The sequence below is a fragment of the Callithrix jacchus genome, chromosome 4 (assembly GCF_049354715.1).
Source record: "Callithrix jacchus isolate 240 chromosome 4, calJac240_pri, whole genome shotgun sequence".
NCBI classification, from domain to species: domain Eukaryota; kingdom Metazoa; phylum Chordata; class Mammalia; order Primates; family Cebidae; genus Callithrix; species Callithrix jacchus.
The window spans coordinates 22,788,969-22,809,700 of record NC_133505.1 but is presented as its reverse complement, the minus strand read 5'-3'; the positions used below and the strand labels follow the sequence as shown (position 1 = coordinate 22,809,700).

The window sequence follows — 20,732 nt, the reverse complement described above, 5'->3', positions numbered from 1 at the left end:
ACCTCCTGGGTTCAAGCAATTATCCTGCCTCAGCCTCCCAAGTAGCTGGGACTACAGGTGTGTGCCACCATACCTGGCTAATTTTTTGTAGATAGGGTTTTGCCATGTTGGCCAGACTGGTCTCGAACTCCTGACCTCTTGATCTACCCACCTCGGCCTCCCAAAGTGCTGGGATTACAGGTGTGAGCCACTGCGCCTGGACCCCTTTAATTTCTTTGGGAAACATTTTGCTGGCCTGTTTTCTGGTGGTGAAAATAATAATGATACACTAGAAATATTTTTCTTTCTTTTTTTTTTTTGAGATGGAGTTTCACTCTTGTTACCCATGCTGGAGTGCAATGGTACAATCTCAGCTCGCCACAACCTCCGCCTCCTGGGTTCAAGCAATTCTCCTGCCTCAGCCTCCTGAGTATCTGGGACTACAGGCATGCACCACCATGCCCAGCTAATTTTTGTATATTTAGTAGAGACGGGGTTTCACCTTGTTGACCAGGATGGTCTCGATCTCTTGACCTTGTGATCCACCCGCCTCGGCCTCCCAAAGTGCTGGGATTATAGGCATGAGCCACCGCGCCTGGCCAGAAATATTAATTTCTATAATCTGAACACTATATGGATAGAATGTCTATCTTCTGCTTCCTTTCTTTCTGTCTTACAGATAGCATTATGTTGGGTTCCTTAGCAATAAGTATATGATCAGGATATAAACTTCATTTAACGCATGTGTATTTCAGTGTTGAACTCACCAATGGACATTTGATGACAGGATCCCAAAATTGCATAAATTACCGAAGAACAGAAAGCTGCATAAGCGATGTTGAGAGGAGGAATCAGTTGTCTTGCCAGGAAACTAAGTGTCAGGCCTGAAAAGCAAGATAATTTAAGAAAAAGTAGCTTGGCTTTAAAAGTCACCTTAAATGAAAACTGTAAAGAACATTTAAAATAAAAACGATCCATGTGTGTAGCAGACCGAGTGTGGTCATTGGTTTTCTAAACATGGAGTCCTTCATTAGTACTTTTTATTGTCTTCTTTGATTCCTAGCTTATCTTCCTATTTTGCCACATGCTTTTACATTTCAATTCAATATCATAGGCTTAAACATCTTTCACTGCAGGATCTTAATGTTAAACATGTGAAGCAAACACCAGAGCAGTAAGACCGCTAATTCCAACAGATCAAAAGCAGCACCATCCTTATTCCTAGTCTAGCACAAGAAGGCCCTGGGAATTCTCCAGGGCTGAAGATAAAACTGGAGAGCAAGGCAAGAATCACACTTCACTGACTTGAAGTTGGTTTATGTTGGTTCTCTTCTATAGCCCAATCACTCCAACCTCTTCCTTCAGCTCCTTCTTTACTACTTACTTTCTTTTCTAAGAAGCACCATGTGAATTTGGAAATTCTGGAGCGAATGGACTCACAGGCATAGTGTCATCCTTTTGACGTTTCAAGCCCATACTTCCTTCCCTAAGGGTCTGTCCTCAATTTGCATCATACCAACATACTCATCTAAATTCAGTATGAATTTAGTGAGCCTATTTATTGTCTTAGATAAGCAAGGCTCCTTTTTATAAGACATTTCAAGCATATACAAAAATAGACTATAATGAATTCCATATCTACCCATCATCCACTTCAACAATGGTCAACCCATAACCAATCCATGTCTCCACTCCTCTCCCACCCTATATTACTTTGAAGCAAATCCAAGGCATTTGATTACTTAATCTGTAGATATTTTGGTATGTGTCTCTAAATGATAGTACTCTTCTAATTTAGCTGCAATCGCATCATTATCGACTCAGTGTTCAAATTTCCCTGATTATCTCACAAACGATTGTTGTTGTAGAGGGTCTCTAAGATGATCCACAATGGCCAATTGGTGTTCTTGCTCTTGCACAACTTCCTCCCCCTTAAGTGTGGAACCGACTTACTAACTTGTTTCTTTTTTTCTTTTTTTTTCCATCATATGCGCTGTGGCTTTGTTGTATACTAACTTGTTTCTTTTTCTTTTTTTTTCCATCATATGCGCTGTGGCTTTGTTGTATACTAACTTGTTTCTTTTTTTCTTTTTTTTTTTTCCATCATATGCGCTGTGGCTTTGTTGTATACTAACTTGTTTCTTTTTTTCTTTTTTTTTTCCATCATATGCGCTGTGGCTTTGTTGTATACTAACTTGTTTCTTTTTTTCTTTTTTTTTCCATCATATGCGCTGTGGCTTTGTTGTATACTAACTTGTTTCTTTTTTCTTTTTTTTTTCCATCATATGCGCTGTGGCTTTGTTGTATACTAACTTGTTTCTTTTTTTCTTTTTTTTTCCATCATATGCGCTGTGGCTTTGTTGTATACTAACTTGTTTCTTTTTTTCTTTTTTTTTTTTCCATCATATGCGCTGTGGCTTTGTTGTATACTAACTTGTTTCTTTTTTTCTTTTTTTTTTCCATCATATGCGCTGTGGCTTTGTTGTATACTAACTTGTTTCTTTTTTTCTTTTTTTTTCCATCATATGCGCTGTGGCTTTGTTGTATACTAACTTGTTTCTTTTTTTCTTTTTTTTTTTTCCATCATATGCGCTGTGGCTTTGGCTTTGTTGTATACTAACTTGTTTCTTTTTTTCTTTTTTTTTTTTTCCATCATATGCGCTGTGGCTTTGGCTTTGTTGTATACTAACTTGTTTCTTTTTTTCTTTTTTTTTTCCATCATATGCGCTGTGGCTTTGGCTTTGTTGTATACTAACTTGTTTCTTTTTTTCTTTTTTTTTTCCATCATATGCGCTGTGGCTTTGTTGTATACTAACTTGTTTCTTTTTTTCTTTTTTTTTTTCCATCATATGCCTGTGGCTTTGTTGTATACTAACTTGTTTGTTTCTTTTTTTTTCCATCATATGCGCTGTGGCTTTGTTGTATACTAACTTGTTTCTTTGTTTCTTTTTTTTTCCATCATATGCGCTGTGGCTTTGTTGTATACTAACTTGTTTCTTTTTTTCTTTTTTTTCCATCATATGCGCTGTGGCTTTGTTGTATACTAACTTGTTTCTAAGGAGTAGACTATAACAAAAATGACTGGATGACACTTCTGAGATTTGGTTGCAAAATAACTTTGGTTTCCATCTTGGTTTTTCTCTCATTCAAGTCACTACCTGACAGAGGTGGCTTCAAAGGTTTATAATCTATAAAGTCAAGACAGAGTCCTGGGCTCAGAAGGACTCTGCATTTGGTTTAATGCTTTGTTGTCACTGTCTTGAAATTCTGAATAATTATTGAACAAAGGGCCCTGTGTTTTCATTTTGAATTGGGCCCAACACACATAGTCGGTCCTGCCAGCTGCCATGTTATGAATATGGAGAAGCCAAAATGAGGAGGAACTCAGGCCTGCCAACAGCTGCGTGAGTGAGCCTGGAAGCAGGTCCTCCAGCCTCAGCAGAGCTCTGAGATAAACTGCCATCTCACAAGAGACCTTGAACCAGAGGTATGGTGAGTTTCGGGGTGGTCTTTAAAAAATTATTTGCTGTTACATGTTGTGCTTTGTTTTACAATCTGTGGGTTTAAATCAGGACCCAAATATGGTCCTCACGTTGGTTAACATGTCTCTTAAGTCTCTTGTAATCTGTAGAGTTTTTTCACCACATTTTTTTTTCTCCAGGCAAGGCTCTACTGATTGCAAGAAAGAGAAAACCTACTCAAATTAGCTTAAGCAAAATAGGAAATTTATTTAAAAGGTTACAAAGGGCAGTTAGACCTCATCAAAGACTGGAACCAGAATTCAAAAGCCATCAGAATCCACGGTTTCTACTTCCCCATTCTCTTTGTCTCCAGGGTTCATGGTATCCTGTCTTTGTTACCAGTTTGGGGATATTGCGAACAATATTGCTATGAGTATTTTTTGTTTGTTTGTTTGTTTTGTTTTGTTTTTTGAGACGGAGTCTTGTTCTGTTGCCAGGCTGGAGTGCAGGGGCGCAATCTCAGCTCACTGAAACCTCCACCTCCTGGGTTCAAGAGATCCTCCTGCCTCAGCCTCCCAAGTAGCTGAGACTAGAGACACACGCCATCATGCCCAGCTAATAGTTTTGTAGTTTTGGTAGAGATGGGGTTTCATCATGTTGGCTAGGATGGTCTCGATCTCTTGACCTCGAGATCCACCTGCCTCGGCCTCCCAAAGTGCTGGGATTACAGGCGTGACCACCTCACCCAACCACTATGAATATTCTTGTACATGTTTCCTGGTACACAGATTTACAAGTTTCTCGAGAATACATAGCTTGAATTACAACTTCTGGGGCATTTACTGAATAATGCCAATCTGTTTTCCAAATGATTGTGGAATTTATACTCCTACCAACAATGTATAACAGTTCCCATTATCCACATCTATGCTAGCACATGATACTGCCAGATTTTTAATATTGGTGTGTATGGTGGTAACTTATTTCAATTTCATTTTCCACTTTATTTATTACTAATAATGTGGAACAACATTGTCTAGTTATTTTTTATGGATTTATAGGAGTATGTATATTATAAATAAATCCTTTTCTGTGTATTGTGTTGCAAGTATCTCCCATCCTGTGATTTGGTTTTCAATCTTTGGTTTTTTTGTTTTTTTTTTTTTCTTTTTTCTTGAGATGGCATCTTGCTCTGCCTCCCAGGCTGGAGTATAGTGGTGTGATCTTGGCTCTTTGCAACCTCCACCTTCTGATTCAAGTGATTCTCCTGCCTCAGCCTCCTGAGTAGCTGGGACTATAGGTCCACACCAACACGACTGGCTAATTTTTGTATTTTAGTAGAGATGGGGTTTTGCAATGTTGGCCAGGCTGGTCTCAAACCTCTGACCTCAAGTAATCCACCCACCTCAGCCTCTCAAAGTGCTGGGATTACAGTCATGAACCACCACACCCAGCCGCTTTTCAAACTTTATAGTGGCTTTCAATAGATAGAAGTTCTTAAATTGTGCTTAATTCAAGTTTATCAGTCTCTTCCCTTGGACTTTTCCTTTTGCTTTTTGTGTCTTGTTTAAGAAATCTTTTTCTACCTGAAGATCATAAAGATACTCACTTATGTTATTCCAAAATGTCTTTTTTGCTTTAACTTTTACATTAGGTCTTCAATCAACCAGGAATAGATTTTTGTGTATGGTGTGAGGAGGTCTGAAATGTTTTTTACATGTAAAGACCTTATTGTTTTACATCATTTGTCATTAAAAGCCTGTCTCTGGGCGGAGGGCAGTGGCTCACATCTGTGAGCCTGGCACTTTGGGAGGCCAAGGCGGGTAGATCACAAGGTCAGGTGTTCAAGACCAGCCTGGACGACATAGTGAAACCCCATCTCTACTAAAGATACAAAAAAAAAAAAAAGAAAGAAAGAAAGAAAGAAAAGAGCCGGGCGCGGTGGCTCATGCCTGTAATCCTAGCACTTTGGGAGTCTGAGGTGGGCGGATCATGAGGTCAAGAGACGGAGACCATCCTGGCCAACATGGTGAAACCCCATCTCTACTAAAAATACAAAAATTAGCCAAGCATGGTGGCACATGGGAGGCTGAGGCGGAAGAATCGCTTGAACCCAGGAGGCAGAGATTTCAGTGAGCCAGGATTGTACCACTGCACTCCAGCCTGGCAACAGAGCAAGACTCTGTCTCAAAAAAAAAAAGAAAAAGAAAAGAAAAGAAGCCTGTCTCCCTAGTGACATATCTGATACACATTGCGTGATTCATATATGTGTCTCTTTTTTTCTGCTTCATTGGCCTAATTGCCTATCTCTGCAATATCATACTGTCTTAATTGCTCTAATTAGTTGAGTAATAGTCTTGGTAAATTAGTAATCTCCATTTTTATTGTGAAATATATTTGTAGAAAATGCGTTAAAATAGATTAATAGATGTCAAGCTTACTTAATGTTTATAAAACAAGCACCCATATAACTACCACCCAGGTCTTTGATTATAACTCTACCTCTCCCCACAGAAGGATTCATTATTTTGCCATTTATGGTAATAATTTCTTTGCTTTTCTTTACCAGTAGTGTACATATTCCTATACAATATAGTTTAATTTGTCCCCATTTTGAACTTTATATTAATAGTTACACTGTACACAATTTTATTTCTGCTTCTTTTTTTTTTTTTTTTTTTTTTTGAGACAGAGTCTTGTTCTGTTGCCCAGGCTGAAGTGCAGTGGTATAATCACAGCGATTCTCCTGCCTCAGCCTCTTGAGTAGCTGGGATTACAGGCGTGCACCACCACGCCTGGCTAAGTTTTATATTTTTAGTAGAGACAGCGATTCACCATGTTGGTCAGGCTGGTCTTGAGCTCCTGATCTTATGATCCGACCACCTCAGCCTCCCAAAGTGCTGGGATTATGGGCATGAGCCACTGTGCCCAGCCCCAACATCTTAAATTTTTTTTTAATTTTAAACTAATTTTAGAATTACAGAAAGGTTAGAAAAATAATGCAGTTTCTGTATATCCCTTCCACATCTTCTCCTAATGTTAACATTTTATATAATCATCATATATTGATCAGAGCCAGAAAACTAACATTCAAAATTAAAAACTTTATTTGAATCTCATCGGGTTTTTCACTAATGTCTTTTGTTTTGTTCTCAGATTCTATCCAGAGTCTCACATTTTATTTAGTTTTTATTTCTCTTTATTCCTGCAATCTATAACTGTTCCTCAATTTTTACCTGACTTTCACACTTTAGAAGAGTATGAATAGATCAGTTATTTTGTCAAATGCTCCTCAAATTTGGTTTGTCTTATATTTTCTCATGCTTATACTAAGGTTATACACTTTTGGCAAGAATACTACAAAAATGATGTTGTATCTTTCTTGATGCATCATATCACAGGATTCGTGATATCCATATATTTTACTACTGGTGATGCTCACATTGATCACTCAGTTAAGCTGTTTTCTCCTATGTTTTCTATTGTAAAGTAATGGGGTAGTTAATAAATACCTTGAGGCAGAGACTTTGAAAATATGCAAATCCTGTTTCATAGTTTGCAAACTTTCACCCACTAGTTTTAGCATCCACTGGGTGGATCTTATGTACAATTAGTACCATAGTGTTTTCCTAAAGGATATTTTGTATTTTCTTCTTTAATTCTACATTTGTAAATTGGAATTCTACTTTAAAGAAGATCCAGCACCTTTTTTTTCCAACACAGAGTCTCCCTCTGTCATCCAGGTTGAGTGCAGTGGCACGATCTTGGCTTACTGCAACCTCTGCTTCTGGGGTTCAAGTGATTCTCCTGCCTCAGCCTCCTGAGTAGCTGGGACTACAGGCTTGTGCCACTATGCCCAGGTAATCTGTGTATTTTTAGTAGATACAGGGTTTCACCATGTTGGCCAGGATGATCTCAATCTCTTGACCTTGTGATCCACCCACCTCAGCCTCCCAAAGTGCTAGAATTATAAGTGTGAGCCACCATGCCCAGTCATGATCCAGCACCTTTTTAATAAGATTTTCATTGCATTTTTGTGCCATTCAAATAAAATTATTGTCAGTATTCAAATGTAAGTACAACTTTTGAATTATTCACACTATAAATTATTTTATTATTCACATCAATTATACTAATATATAATTCCTTAATCAAGTATTAAGAGCTGGTTGGATTCATTCATTTATATAGCTATGTAATCCTTTTTTTTTTTTTTTTTTTTTGAGATGGAGTCTTGCTCTGTCACCTAGGCTGGAATGCAGTGGTGTGATCTCAGTTCACTGCAGCCTCTGCCTCTCAGGTTTAAGTGATTCTCCTGCCTCACCCTCCTGAGTAGCTAGGATTACAGGTGCGTACCACTACACCTGGCTGATTTTTATATTTTTAGTAGAGACCAGGTTTCTCCATATTGGCAAGGCTGGTGTCAAACTCCTGACTTCAAGTGATTCACCTTCCTCAGCCTCCCAAAGTGCTGGATTACAGGTGTGAGCTACGACACCCAGCTTTGTAATCATTTTTATTCAACAAATATATTCTGAGTATCTACTATGTGCTAGGTATTGTGGTAGATGCTAGATGTACTTGTATACTCTAAGGCCATTCTTATTTTGATACAGATGGCTTGTTAATTTAGCAGTGTGTATCCTCCAACTTTGGTCTTTATTTAAATATAAGTAGAAACTTATAGAGGGCTCATAGTGAAAGCATCAATTCCCACAGTTCAGCTGTTTCCTTGCAGCACCATAGGAATATGCTATAAATTTTATTCATAGAAATAAAGTGACTATATTAATACAAATGGGCCATTTTGGTTGTAGCTGCCACATGAAAATTTCTTTTTATAGAAATGCAACTAGCACATATAGTAACTTAGTGTGAATACTCTCTTATTCTGAGAATGTAAGGCTGGTTCAATATTCAAAAAAATCAATTAATGTAACCTGCCATATTAGCCATCTAAGAGAAAAACTGCATGGTCATATCAATAGATGCAGAAAAAGCATTTGACAAAATGCGACATTCATTTATGATAAATTTCTAAGCAAACTTATTTTGAGTTTGATGAAAGAGTAGATTAAAACTTCCCTAATAAAATGCATCAACAAAAATTGTACAGCTAACATAGGTGGTGCAAGACTAAATGCTTTCCCTCTAAATTCAGGAGCAAAGCGAGAATGTTTATTCTCACCACCCTTATTCAACATATTATTGGAAGTCTTAGCTGGTACAAGAAGCAATAAAAAGTTATAAAGACCGTTCACATGAAAAAGAAATAAATATAACTGTCTCTATTAGCAGATAACATGATTGTCAATGTAGTTAATTCCAGGAAATCTACAAAAAATTCTTAGAACTAATAAATGAGTTTCAGCGTACAAGAAAAACACACAAATATCAATTATATTTTATATGTAAACAATGAATAATTGGAGACTGAACCATCATTGAAACAGCCAAAATGAAATACTTTTGCATAAATCTAACAAAATACGTAGGATCTATAGGCTGATGAAAGAAATCAAGGGGCCTAAATAAATGGAGAGACACCATTATCGGGAATTGGAAGCACCATCATACAGATGCCAATTCTCCCTGAAATGATCTATAAATTCAATGAAATAGCTATCAAAATCTCAACAAAATCATTTTTTGGCAAATTTAAATAAGCTTCTTATAAAATGAATATGGAAGAATTGCTACAACAATTTCGGGAAAAAAAAAAGCTGGAGGAAGCACATCATCCAACCTTAAAACTCACTGTCAAGACATGGTATTGGTAAAGGGGTAGTCATATAGGTCAATGTAACATAATGAAGAGAATTTAGGAGGAGACTCACACGAAAGATGCCTATTTGATCTCTGACAAAGGAGCAAAAACAGTTCACTGGAGGATATTCTTTAAAATGGTGTTTAGGCCACGCATGGTGGCTCATGCCTGTAATCCCAGCACGTTAGGAGGCCAAGGCAGGAGGACACTTGAGGCCAGGAGTTCCAGACTGCAGTGAGCTATGTTCACACCACTGCACTCCAGCCTGGGTGATAGAGCAAGATATTGTCTCTAAAAACAAAACAAAAGCTCAAAAATTAACAACAAGAAAAAAATAAAACCTCAATGGAAAAATAGGCAAAATACTTGAACAGACCCTTCAAAGAAGATATGAGGATAGCAAGTTAGGTACATGAAAAGATGATCAACCTCATTAACCATTAGGGAAATGGAATTTTTTTTTTTTTTTTTGAGATGGAGTTTCGCTCTTGTTACCCAGGCTGGAGTGCAATGGTGCAAGCTCGGCTCACCACAACCTCCACCTCCTGGGTTCAGGCAATTCTCCTGCCTCAGCCTCCTGAGTAGCTGGGATTACAGGCACGTGCCACCGTGCCCAGTTAATTTTTTATATTTTTAGGAGAGACGGGGTTTCACCATGGTGACCAGGATGGTCTCGATCTCTTGACCTTGTGATCCACCCGCCTTGGCCTCCCAAAGTGCTGGGATTACAGGCTTGAGCCACAGCGCCCAGGCAGAGGGAAATGGAATTAAAACAATGATGAGATACCACTACGTACTTCTTAGAAGGGCTAAAATAAAAGATACGAAAAACGAGACTGAAAATCAAAACATTTTGCTCTGAAAGACTCTGTTAAGAGTATGAAAAGGCAGGCTTCAGACTAACAGAAAATGTCTGCAAAACACAAAAAACGAAAGGACTAGTATCCAGAATATACAAAGAATTCTCAGAACTCAATAGTAAAAACAGAATTTAACTAGAATATGGGCAAAAGAAGTGAAGAACCATTTTATGAAAATACACAGATGGAAATTAGCATATGAAAAGCTGCCAGCTGCTAAGTATCACGAGCCATTGAGAGGATGGAACTAAAACCACAGTGAGCTATCACTGCGTGACTGTCAGAATAGCTAAAATAAGAAATAGTGACAACAGCAAATGTTGGCGAGGATACAGAGCAACTGGATCACTCATAGATTGCTAATGGGAAGGTGATATGATAAGCCACTCTGGAAAACAGGTTAGTGAAAAGGCAACAGGCAACTCCTATACACTCCAGCAACTACATTCCTAAGCATTTATCCCAGATAAATGAAGACTTAACATTCATTTTAAAAACCTGCATATGAGGTTGGGCGCTGTGGCTCATGCCTGTAATCCCAGCACTTTGGGAGGCTGGGGCAGGTGGATTGCTTGAGGTCAGGAGTTCACGACCAGCCTGGCCAATATGGTGAAAACCTGTCTCTACTAAGATACAAAAATTAGCTGAGCATGTTGGTGTGTACCTGTAATCCCAGCTACTTAGGAGGCTGTGGCAGGAGAATCGCTTGAACCCAGGAGGCGGAGTTTGCAGTGAGCCAAAATTGTGCCACTGTACTCCAGCCTGGGTGACAGAGTGAGACTCCCTCTCAAAAAACAAAACAAAACAAATAACAACAACAAAAAACACCTGCACGTGAATGTTCTTATCACAAAACAAAACCTGGAAGCAACCCAGATATCCTTCAGTGGGTAAATATTTAAATGAACTGTGATACATATATCATGGACTATTACTGAAAAATAAAAAGTTATAAACAATTTTTTTTGAGACATAATCTCACTCTGCCACCCAGGCTGGAGTGCAGGGGCATGATCTTGGCTCACTGCAACCTCCACCTCCTGGGCTCAAGCGATTCTCCTGGCTCGGCTTCCAGAATAGCTGAATTTCAGTCACCTGTCACCACGCCTGGCTAATTTTTGTATTTTTAGCAGAGACAGGGTTTTGCCACGTTGGCCAGGTTCATCTTGAATTCCTGACCTGAGGTCATCTGCCTGCCTCAGCCTCCCAAAGTGCTGGGATTACAGGTGTGAGCCACCGTGCCCAGAATAAACAACTGATATATATATACAACAATCTGGATGAATCCCCACAGAATTATGGTGAGTGAAAAAAAAACCATAATAAAGGGTTAAATCCTATATGATTCCCTTTAGGTAACTTCCTTGAAATGTTAAAATTGTAGAAGTGAAGAACATATTAATGATTGGTAGGGAGTAAGAGGAGACGAGGACAGGAGGCAGGTAGTGGTGGCTATAAAAAGACAACTTGGCCAGGCGCAGTGGCTCACGCCTGTAATCCCAGCACTTTGGGAGGCCGAGGCAGGTGGATCACTTGAGGTCAGGAGTTCGAAACCAGCCTGTCCAACATGGTGAAACCCTGTCTCTTAAAAAAAAAAAGACAACTTGAGGGACCTTTGTGGTGGTGGAAGTGTTCTCTATCTTATTTGAAACAATGTTGATATCCTGGTTGTGAGACTGAATTATAGTTTTGCAAGATATTACCATTGGGGAAACTGGGTAAACGGTACATGGGTTCTATCTGTTGTTTCTTACAAATGCATGTGAATGTATAATTATTTCAAAATAGTGTAATTTTTAAAATATTGACAATATCACATGCTGATGAGGATGTGGAGGAAATGAAATTCTTATTTACACTTTGCTGGTGGGAGTGTAAAATGGTAGCAAAAACCACTCTGGAAAACGGTTTGGTGGTTTCTTATAAAGGTAAACATACACTTACCATATGACCAGCAATCCAGCTCCACCTTAGTAAAATGAAACCTGTGTTCGCACAAAACTTGTATATGAATGTCCATAGCAACTTCATTTGTGACAGACCAAAACTAGAAACAAAATCTCTATCAACAAGTGAATGGATAAACAAGCTGTGATATATCCCTATTGTAGAATATTACTCAGCAATAAAAATGAACTATTGATACACACAACAATTTGTGTGAATCTCAAAGGCATAATGCATAATGAAAGAAGCCGGCCTTTGAAATTTACATACTGCATGATTCCATTTATATGATATGCTCAGAAAGACAGAATGATGGTGCTGAAGAACAGATCAGTGGTTGCTAGGGGTTATAGATCGGGAGGAGGATGTGACAAAAGGTATGGCACAAGAGAGTTCTGGAGGTGATGAAACTGCTCTGCATCCAGATTGTGGTGGTAGTTACACAAATCTATATATGTGTTCATCTTTTTTTTTTTTTTTTTTTTTGAGAAAGAGGCTCACTCTGTCACCCAGGTTGGAGTGCAGTGGTATGATCTTGGCTTGCTGCAACTTCCATCTCCCGGGTTCAAGTGATTCTCCTGCCTCCACCTCCCAAGTAGCTGGGATTACAGCCACACACCACCATGCCCAGCTAATTTTTGTATTTTTAGTAGAGATAGGGTTTTGCTATGTTGCCCAGGCTGGTCTTAAACCTGCCCAGGCCTCCCAAAGTGCTGGGATTACAGGTGTGCTCTGGTCCCAGCCATATGTGTTAAAATTAATCTGACTATACACCCAAAGGGAAAAAAGCAATTTTACTATTTGAAATTTATAAACAAGTAAATAAAGATTTAAAAAGTTATCTGTCTTCCCCAATTAACAGCGCTGTGCTAGAGTTGGATTTCAGCCACAACTCGTCCATCTTGTTGACCTCTTTTGTGATATCTATAACCTGCCCAATCACAGGCTTCACCCCTGCCTGTTGGGCCTCAGAAAAATAGAGAAATGGAGGTGTTTAAAGACTATGTGGGGAACTATAAACTACTGTGAGTAAAGGATTTATAAAATCCATTCTATTTTTTGAGGATGAATTTGACCTTGGGTTAACTTTCTAGCTCTGTTTCCCTGGAAACCTTATAATGGTAGCATGTTAGCTGTGTTACCAGGCAGAATTGCTTATGGTAAAAATGAGCCCAAATAGTATACTCCATCTGGACTAAGAGGACTGTGAATGAAAGATAAATATCCAGTTGGAAGCCCTACCTTTGGGATTTGCTGAGAATAGGACTCTTATAACTGGACATGTCTTTTGTGGGACTCTGGAAGCAATATTTATGGAACTGTTACAAGAGTCGTTGATTCCTATTTGGGAAATTAGGTTTGTAAAGCCCAGATAAGCTCCCACTCCTATCTGTGTGATCTTGTTGTCTTGCATCTGAACTGCTACTTGGAAGACCAAAGAGTGGGCACTGGATTGCCTGTCACTTGCTGGAGAGATGCTGGTATGCTATGTTTCCTATTATTCACTTTTTTTCTTTTTTTTGAAACAGTGTCTCGCTTTGTTGCCCAAGCTGGAGTACAGTGGTGTGATCACTGCTCACTACAGCCTTAACCTCCTGGGCTCAGGTGATCCTCCCACCCTCAGCCTCCAGTGTAACTAGGACTACAGGCATTTGCAACCATGCCCCACTAATTTTTGTACTTTTTGTAGACACAAGGTTTCACCATGTTAGCCAGGCTGGTCTGGAACTCCTGAGCTCAAGCAATCTGCCTGCCTTGGCCTCCCTAAGTGCTAGGATAACAGGCATGAGCCACTATGCCTGGCCCATCCTTCACCTTTCTAGGTAAAACCAATGCCAAGTGAGATGTATTATAGTTGTAAGTATGAAATAGCTAGTTAAGGGAAAAAATAACCAAGAGTGGGTGTTGCAAGTACTCTGGAAAGCATTCAGGGGTTTAATCTAAACCAAGTCTTTTGGAACCACTCTGGAGAGGTTAGAAAATCTGGCAGATAAGAAAACAAATGGTAATGCTGTGAATAAAATTCAATTTTTTTTCTATTCATCTAGCACAAGTAATTTTTTTACCCTGGGTATGTGGACAAGGTCTGATTTATTGTCTTTGGATGAACAGGCTTTAGGTCTTCCTTACCTTGGGAAACTTGCACGAGGCCAACACTTATACCAGCAAGTAAGTCGCCAAGAAGCCAATCCTTGAATCGATACATACACATCCATTCTAGGAAGGGAAAGATTGTAAGCATGCATCGTAGGAACCTGTGCCATGAGCAGCTGTGAGAGAGAAGAGACTTGGTTAGTTTCTCCAAAGAAAATGCCTGCATAGCCAAGAAAAGGCATTTGGCCCACATAGCCAAAAAATAGCAGAGTCTTATCAGCACTACTGACAGTTTGACATATTGGACCAGATAATTCTTTGGTGGGCTGTCCTGTGCATGACAGGATGTTTAGCAGCATCCCTTGTCGCTAACCATTTGAAATCCGTAGAACTCCCTCCTTCAGCTGTAACAGCTAAAAATGTCTCCAGACATAAAGATATTCCCTGGGGGATTAAATCACCTTAGCTTCAGAACCAAGTGCTATGTATATGTCAAGAACCAAGCCATATACAGCCGCATATAATCGGTTCTGTGTTTTTATAGGCTATTTGGGAAGAATTAAATCTACCAAATTTTCAATAGAAAAATGGACTGCTATTGTTTTCTCTTGACAAGGACAGTGTTTTGAGATGGGACATTGAAAGATGGAAGGGCAGTTAACACATTCATGTCATTCCCAATTAGGAGAGTCCCCAAGTACAAGGCAGGTGCACAAAGAGTGTTTTTTCTAATTATGATCCTCTGTGGAGGAGAGTAGAGCATGGCACTAATTTTTTTTTTTATTATTATTATTGAGACCAAGTCTTGCTCTGTCACACAGGCTGGAGTGCAGTGGCGTGATCTCAGCTTGCTACAACTTCTGCCTCCTGAGTTCAAGCTATTCTCCTGCCTCAGCCTCCCAAGTAGCTGGGAATACAGGCATGTGCCACCACGCCTGGTTAATTTTTGTATTTTCAGTAGAGATGTGGTTTTACCATGTTAACCAGGCTGGTCTCGAACTTCTGGTCTCAGGTGATCTGCCCACATCAGCCTCCCAAAGTGCTGGAATTACAGGCATGAGCCACCACGCCCAGCCTGCACAATTTTTACCAAATATTTATTCTGTCATACTTTGACCTGTGACATGTAGAAATTAGCAGAAAACAGAGAATATGATGTCCTGTGCTTAAGGACTTAGTTATGTAAAGAAACAATTTTATAAAATAAGGCTTTATTATCCTTTAGCCCAGTAAATCCCTCCTAGGTGCAGTTTTGTTCCCTTGTGTACATTTGGCAATGTCCAGAGACTTTTTTTTTTAGATGGAGTCTTGCTCTGTCACCCAGGCTGGAGTGCAGTGAGTGGCATGATCTTGGCTCACTGTAGCCTCCAACTCCCAGGTTCAAGTGATTCTCCTGCTTCAGCCTCTCGAGTAGCTAGGATTACAGCATGCACCATCATGCCCAGCTAATTTTTGTATTTTTAGAAGAGAATGGGTTTCACCATGTTGGCCAGGATGGTCTTGAACTCCTGATCTCAGATGATCTGCTCGCCTTGGCCTCCCAAAGTGCTAGGATTATAGGCATGAGCCACCATGCCCAATCAAGAGACATTTTTTATTCTTGCAATTGACATGTGGGTAGAGGCTAAACATTATAGAATGCAAAGGACATTTCTCCACAAGAAAGAATTTTCTGGTCCAAAATGTCAATGACGCTGAGATTGAGAAAACCTGTTTTACTCTCACAACTATGAGCATTACTATTGCTAAGGTAATTAATGCCAAATAAACATGACATTACCAAGGTCACAGGAATAAGTGTGAGCAGACATGGGGCTAGAAACCAAGTCTTTGATTTCTAGTTCAGTGTTCTAGCCACTCTCCTACCTCCAAAGTTTCTCTTGGCAGCTGTGAAATACTGCTTGGCAGCCATGAGGACGACCACTGGTTTGGAAGAAACATCACATTGCTGTTCTTAGGAGAGTCCTTGGGTGTGAGGCAGGTGTTCAAAGTGTGCTCTTTCTAATTATGAGCCTCTGTGGAGCGGAGCAGAGCATGGTACTGGAACGGTTTGTTTCTTTACCTGGTTCAGTCCCCCTTCTTCTCTGTGTGTCAGTCACTTTAGGGTAAGACAAGCCATCCAAGGCAGAGTCATCAAAGCTCTTCCCCAAGGTGAAAAATACAACAGACATGGAGAGATGAGGCTTTAAGAGTGACAGGAACTAAGGAGGGAATTAGAGGAACAGAAGTTGAAACTGATGAGGGAATAGTATTAGCATTTGAATCTGGATTTAGACATGAATCTGGATTTTAGTTAAGACATCTTAAAAGTGAGAAATGGAAGAATCAAAATGAAAGCACACGGGAGATTTTGATGAGTGGAGATTTACAGTTGCAAAAGAGGAAGAAAACGGGGAAAGAGTAAGTTTTCTGCAGAAAGGAAGAGATGAGGTTAAAAGATAATTTTATTTACATAAAAAAACTCATTATCTAGAGCTGTTTCCTAGGTGCTTTACAAATGCTCTTTCAATCCTCATGCTTTATGAGGCAGGTGCTATTATCATGTTCGTCTTACAGATGAGGAAACTGAGGCACAGCAGGGTTGGGTTCAATAGCTTACCTAAGGTCACATAGCTGAGAAGCAGAACTAGGATTCAAAACCAGGCAGCCTGGCTTCAGAATTGTGCTCTTAACCCCTGTGCTGTGCCACATTTCTGGTTAAAATTCAGGAGTGGAGAGAACTGTATGTTTTAGAAGCAGGGAGTAACAGTTGCTATAAAGCTCATGGGAGGCAGAATGAGTCAGATTTAAGTGTCTGGATGGCAAGGCTAAGTAAGTAAGGAAGGTAGAGAAAAGGTAGGGTGAAATTTCATTGGGAATACTTATTTATAATGAGGGTACAGTTAGAAAAAAAGACTAGCTTGGTGGCTCACGCCTGTAATCCCAGCACTTTGAGAGGCCGAGGTGGGCGATCATGAGGTCAGGAGTTCAAGACCAGCCTGACCAACATGGTGAAACGCTGTCTCTACTAAAAATACAACAAAATTAGCCAGGTATGGTGGTGCACACCTGTAATCCCAGCTGCTTGGGAGGCTGAGGCAGGAGAATCACTTGAACCTGGGAAATAGAGATTGCAGTGAGCTGAGATCGTGCCATTGCACTCCAGCCTGGGTGACAGAGCAGATTCTGTCTCAAAAGAAAAAAATAAAGACTATTACATTGTAGAGACAAAGCCAATGTTGTCCCCAAATGCCCTCTTTGGCACATGTATCTGACCCATCCTGGAGCAGAGGAAGTGAGAGGACTAGGGAGGGGGATCCAAGACCACAACTTGCAAAAGTCAGGATATGGGCAAAGGAGAATGCCTCAAGGAGGGGACAGTCTGGAGCAGGACTGTGTAGGGATCTTCCATACTTGTCACCAACATGTCAACATACAAACATGTGCCAATTGTGGGTGATAAACCAGTGGATAAGAGGGACTCATAAATTCAGAGTATGAGTGAGGACAACTTGAATAATTATGATTACTATAATGAGGTAGGTCATGAAGGACTCTTAACCTGAAGTTTGTGGACCCCCAAGCGGTCTTTAGATAATATTTGGGGATATGTGTAAAATTATATAGGATAACTTATATCTTTATTTCACTAACCTCTTTAGCATTTCCTTCAATTATGAATGTTGGCAACAAATCACAGTAGTATCAGCAGAACTTTACTTTTTCACCAATAAAAATCACAAACATTTGTATATTACAGTACAATTGCTACAGAGATCTTGAAATATTAGTTACATTCATCACTACTTAGAAATTATGGTAGTTATTAGACCTACATTAGTAGATAACACAATTTTGGTATTTTTGATATTTAGATAACTGTATTTCAATGTAACTGGTTTTTCTTATAATCCTGCTTATTTTATGCATTAAAAAATTATTTGGCCAAGATCATTGATTAGGTGAAGACAATCTCTTCAACAAATTATGCTGGGAAAACAAATACCTACATGTAAAAAGAATAAAGCTGTACCTTTACTTACGCTATATACAAACATTAATTCAAAAAGGATCAAAGACCTAAATTTAAAAGCTAAAACTGTAAAATTCTTTTTTTCTTTTTTTTTTTAAGATGGGGTTTCACCATAAAGGCCAGGCTGGTCTTGAACTCCTGACCTCAGGTGATCCACCCACCTTGTCCTCCCAAAGTGCTAGGATTACAGGTGTGAGCCACCACCCCCAGCCTGTAAAATTCATAGAAGAAACCATAGATGAAAATATGCATGATTTCAGCTGGGAGTGGTTCATGCCTGTAATTCCAGAACTTTGGGAGGCCAAGTGGGGTGGATAACTTGAGGTCGGGAGTTTGAAACCAGCCTGGCCAATAGGGTGAAACTCAGTCTCTATTAAAAATACAAAATTAGCTGGGCATGGTGGTACATACTTGTAGTCCAGCTACTCAGGAGATGAAGCAGGAGAATCATTTGAACTTGGGAGGTGGAGGTTGCAGTGATCAGAGATTGTGCCACTGCACTGCAACCTGGGTGACAGATTGAGACTCTGCCTCAAAAAAAAAAAGAAAAAAGAAAAAAAAGAAAACATGCATGATCTTGAATTTGACAATAGTTTCTTAAATATGGCACCAAAAGTCCAGGCAACAAAAGAAAATACAGGAATTAAATTTCATCAAAATGGAAAACTTTTCTACATCAGCCAGGCACGGTGGCTTAAACGGGTGAATCATCTGAGGACAGGAGTTTGAGAACAGCCTGGCCAACATGGCAAAAACCCATCTCTATTAAAAATGCAGAAGTTAGCCAGGTGTGGTGCCACATGCCTGTAGTCCCTGCTACTCAGGAGGCAGAGGCAGGAGAATTGCTTGAATCCGGGAGGCAGAGGTTGCAGTGAGCAGAGATCATGCCATTGCACTCTAGCCTGAGCAACAAGAGTGAAACTTCATTGCAAAAAAAAAAAAAACCCCCCAAAAAAACTTTTCTATATCAAAGGACACTATCAACAGAGTGAAAAGATGACCTACCAAATGGGAGAAAACATTTACAAATTTGTTAGATTTACAAACATATATCTGATAAAAGTTTAATATCCAGAATATATGAAGAACTCCTATAACTCAACAACAAAAAGACAAACAACCTAATTTTACAAAGGACAAAGGAAAATGAATAGACATTTCTTCACAGAAGATACACGGTTAACCGATGAGCACACCAAAAGACGCTCATTGTCTTTAGTCATCAGGAAAATGCAAGTAAAAAACAAAAACAAAAACTGCAATGAGATACCATTTCATACCTAATAGGTTGGCTATAATTTAAAAAACGGAAAATGACAAATGTTGGAGAGGACATGGAGAAATTGTATATTGCCAATGAAAATGTAAAGTGGTGCAGCTACTGTGGAAAACAGTTTGGCAGCTCCTTAAAACGTTAAATGTACCACAGATGTATGATGTGATTCAACAATTCTAGTTCTAGCTATGTCCCTAAACAGACTCAAACAGCTCTCCTGTGCCAATGTTCCTGGCAGCATTATTTACAGTAGCCTAAAGGTAGAAACAACTCAAATGTCCATTAACGAAATGAACATAATGTGGTATATAAATATAATGGAGTATTATTCAGCCATAAAATGAAATGAAGTTCTAATACATGCTACAATATGAATGAAACTTGAAAACATTATGCTAAGTGAAATAAGTCAGACACAAAAAGACAAACATATAGTATGATTCCACTTAAATGAAATAGCTAGAATAGGCAAATTCACAGAGACAGAAAGCAGAAGAGAGGTTAGTCGGGCTGAGGGTAGCGGAAATGGGGAATTATTGCTTAACAGAATTTCTGAGGTGATGAAAAAGTTTTGGAAATAGATAGCAGTGACAGTTGCACAACATTGCGAATGTCAATCATGCCACTGAATTGTACCTTTTAAAATGGTCAAAATAGCCAATTTTATGTTATACATGTTTTACCACAATAAAAAGCATTAAAAAATTATTCTGAAAGAAGTTGATTAACTTTATCAGAGGGCTAGAAGGTTCAGGTTAAGAGCCCCTGAACTGTAGGACTTAGCTAGTCACAGGGTATATCAGAGGTGGTGGTGGTAGATTCTGCCTTGATGATCATGAGTACCACTATGAGGGCACTATTGGATATGAGACTAGAAGAATCTCATTCCCCTACCATTAATCAGTTCACCATGGCTATCTTATTATTATTATTATTATTATTATCGTTTTTATTATATGAGATGGAGTTTTGCTCTTGTTGCCTAGTCTGGAATGCAGTGGTACAATCTTGGCTCACTGCAACCTCCACCTCCCGGGTTCAAGCGATTCTCCTGCCTCAGCCTCCTGAGTAGCTGGGATTACAGGCATGTGCCACCATGCCTGGCTCATTTTGTATTTTTAGTAGAGACGGGGTTTCTCCAAGTTGGTCAGGCTGGTCTTGAACTCCCAACCTCAGGTGATCTGCCCACCTCAGCCTCTCAAAGTGCTGGAATTACAGACATGAGCCACTGCACTCAGCCATTATTATTAATATTTTTTGAGATGGAATCTTGCTCTGTTGCCCAGGCTGGAGTGCAGTGGCGCAATCTCAGCTCACTGTAATCTCTGCCTCCCAG

The 20,732-nt window shown here is 39.4% G+C and overlaps 1 protein-coding gene across 1 annotated transcript in view; it reads right to left on the bottom strand.

Moving 5' to 3' along the window:
• Positions 1–629: 629 nt before the first annotated feature.
• LOC128931704 (testis anion transporter 1-like) overlaps positions 630–20,732 on the bottom strand; it is a 29,246-nt gene continuing 9,143 nt past the window's right edge. Inside the window, exons 3-4 of the mRNA XM_054253712.2 lie at positions 14,145–14,284; positions 630–863 (exon numbers count right to left, since the gene is read on the bottom strand). Coding sequence (XP_054109687.2) covers positions 715–863; positions 14,145–14,284 — 289 coding nt within the window. The 3' untranslated portion in view covers positions 630–714. The remainder of the gene's footprint in view (positions 864–14,144; positions 14,285–20,732) is intronic.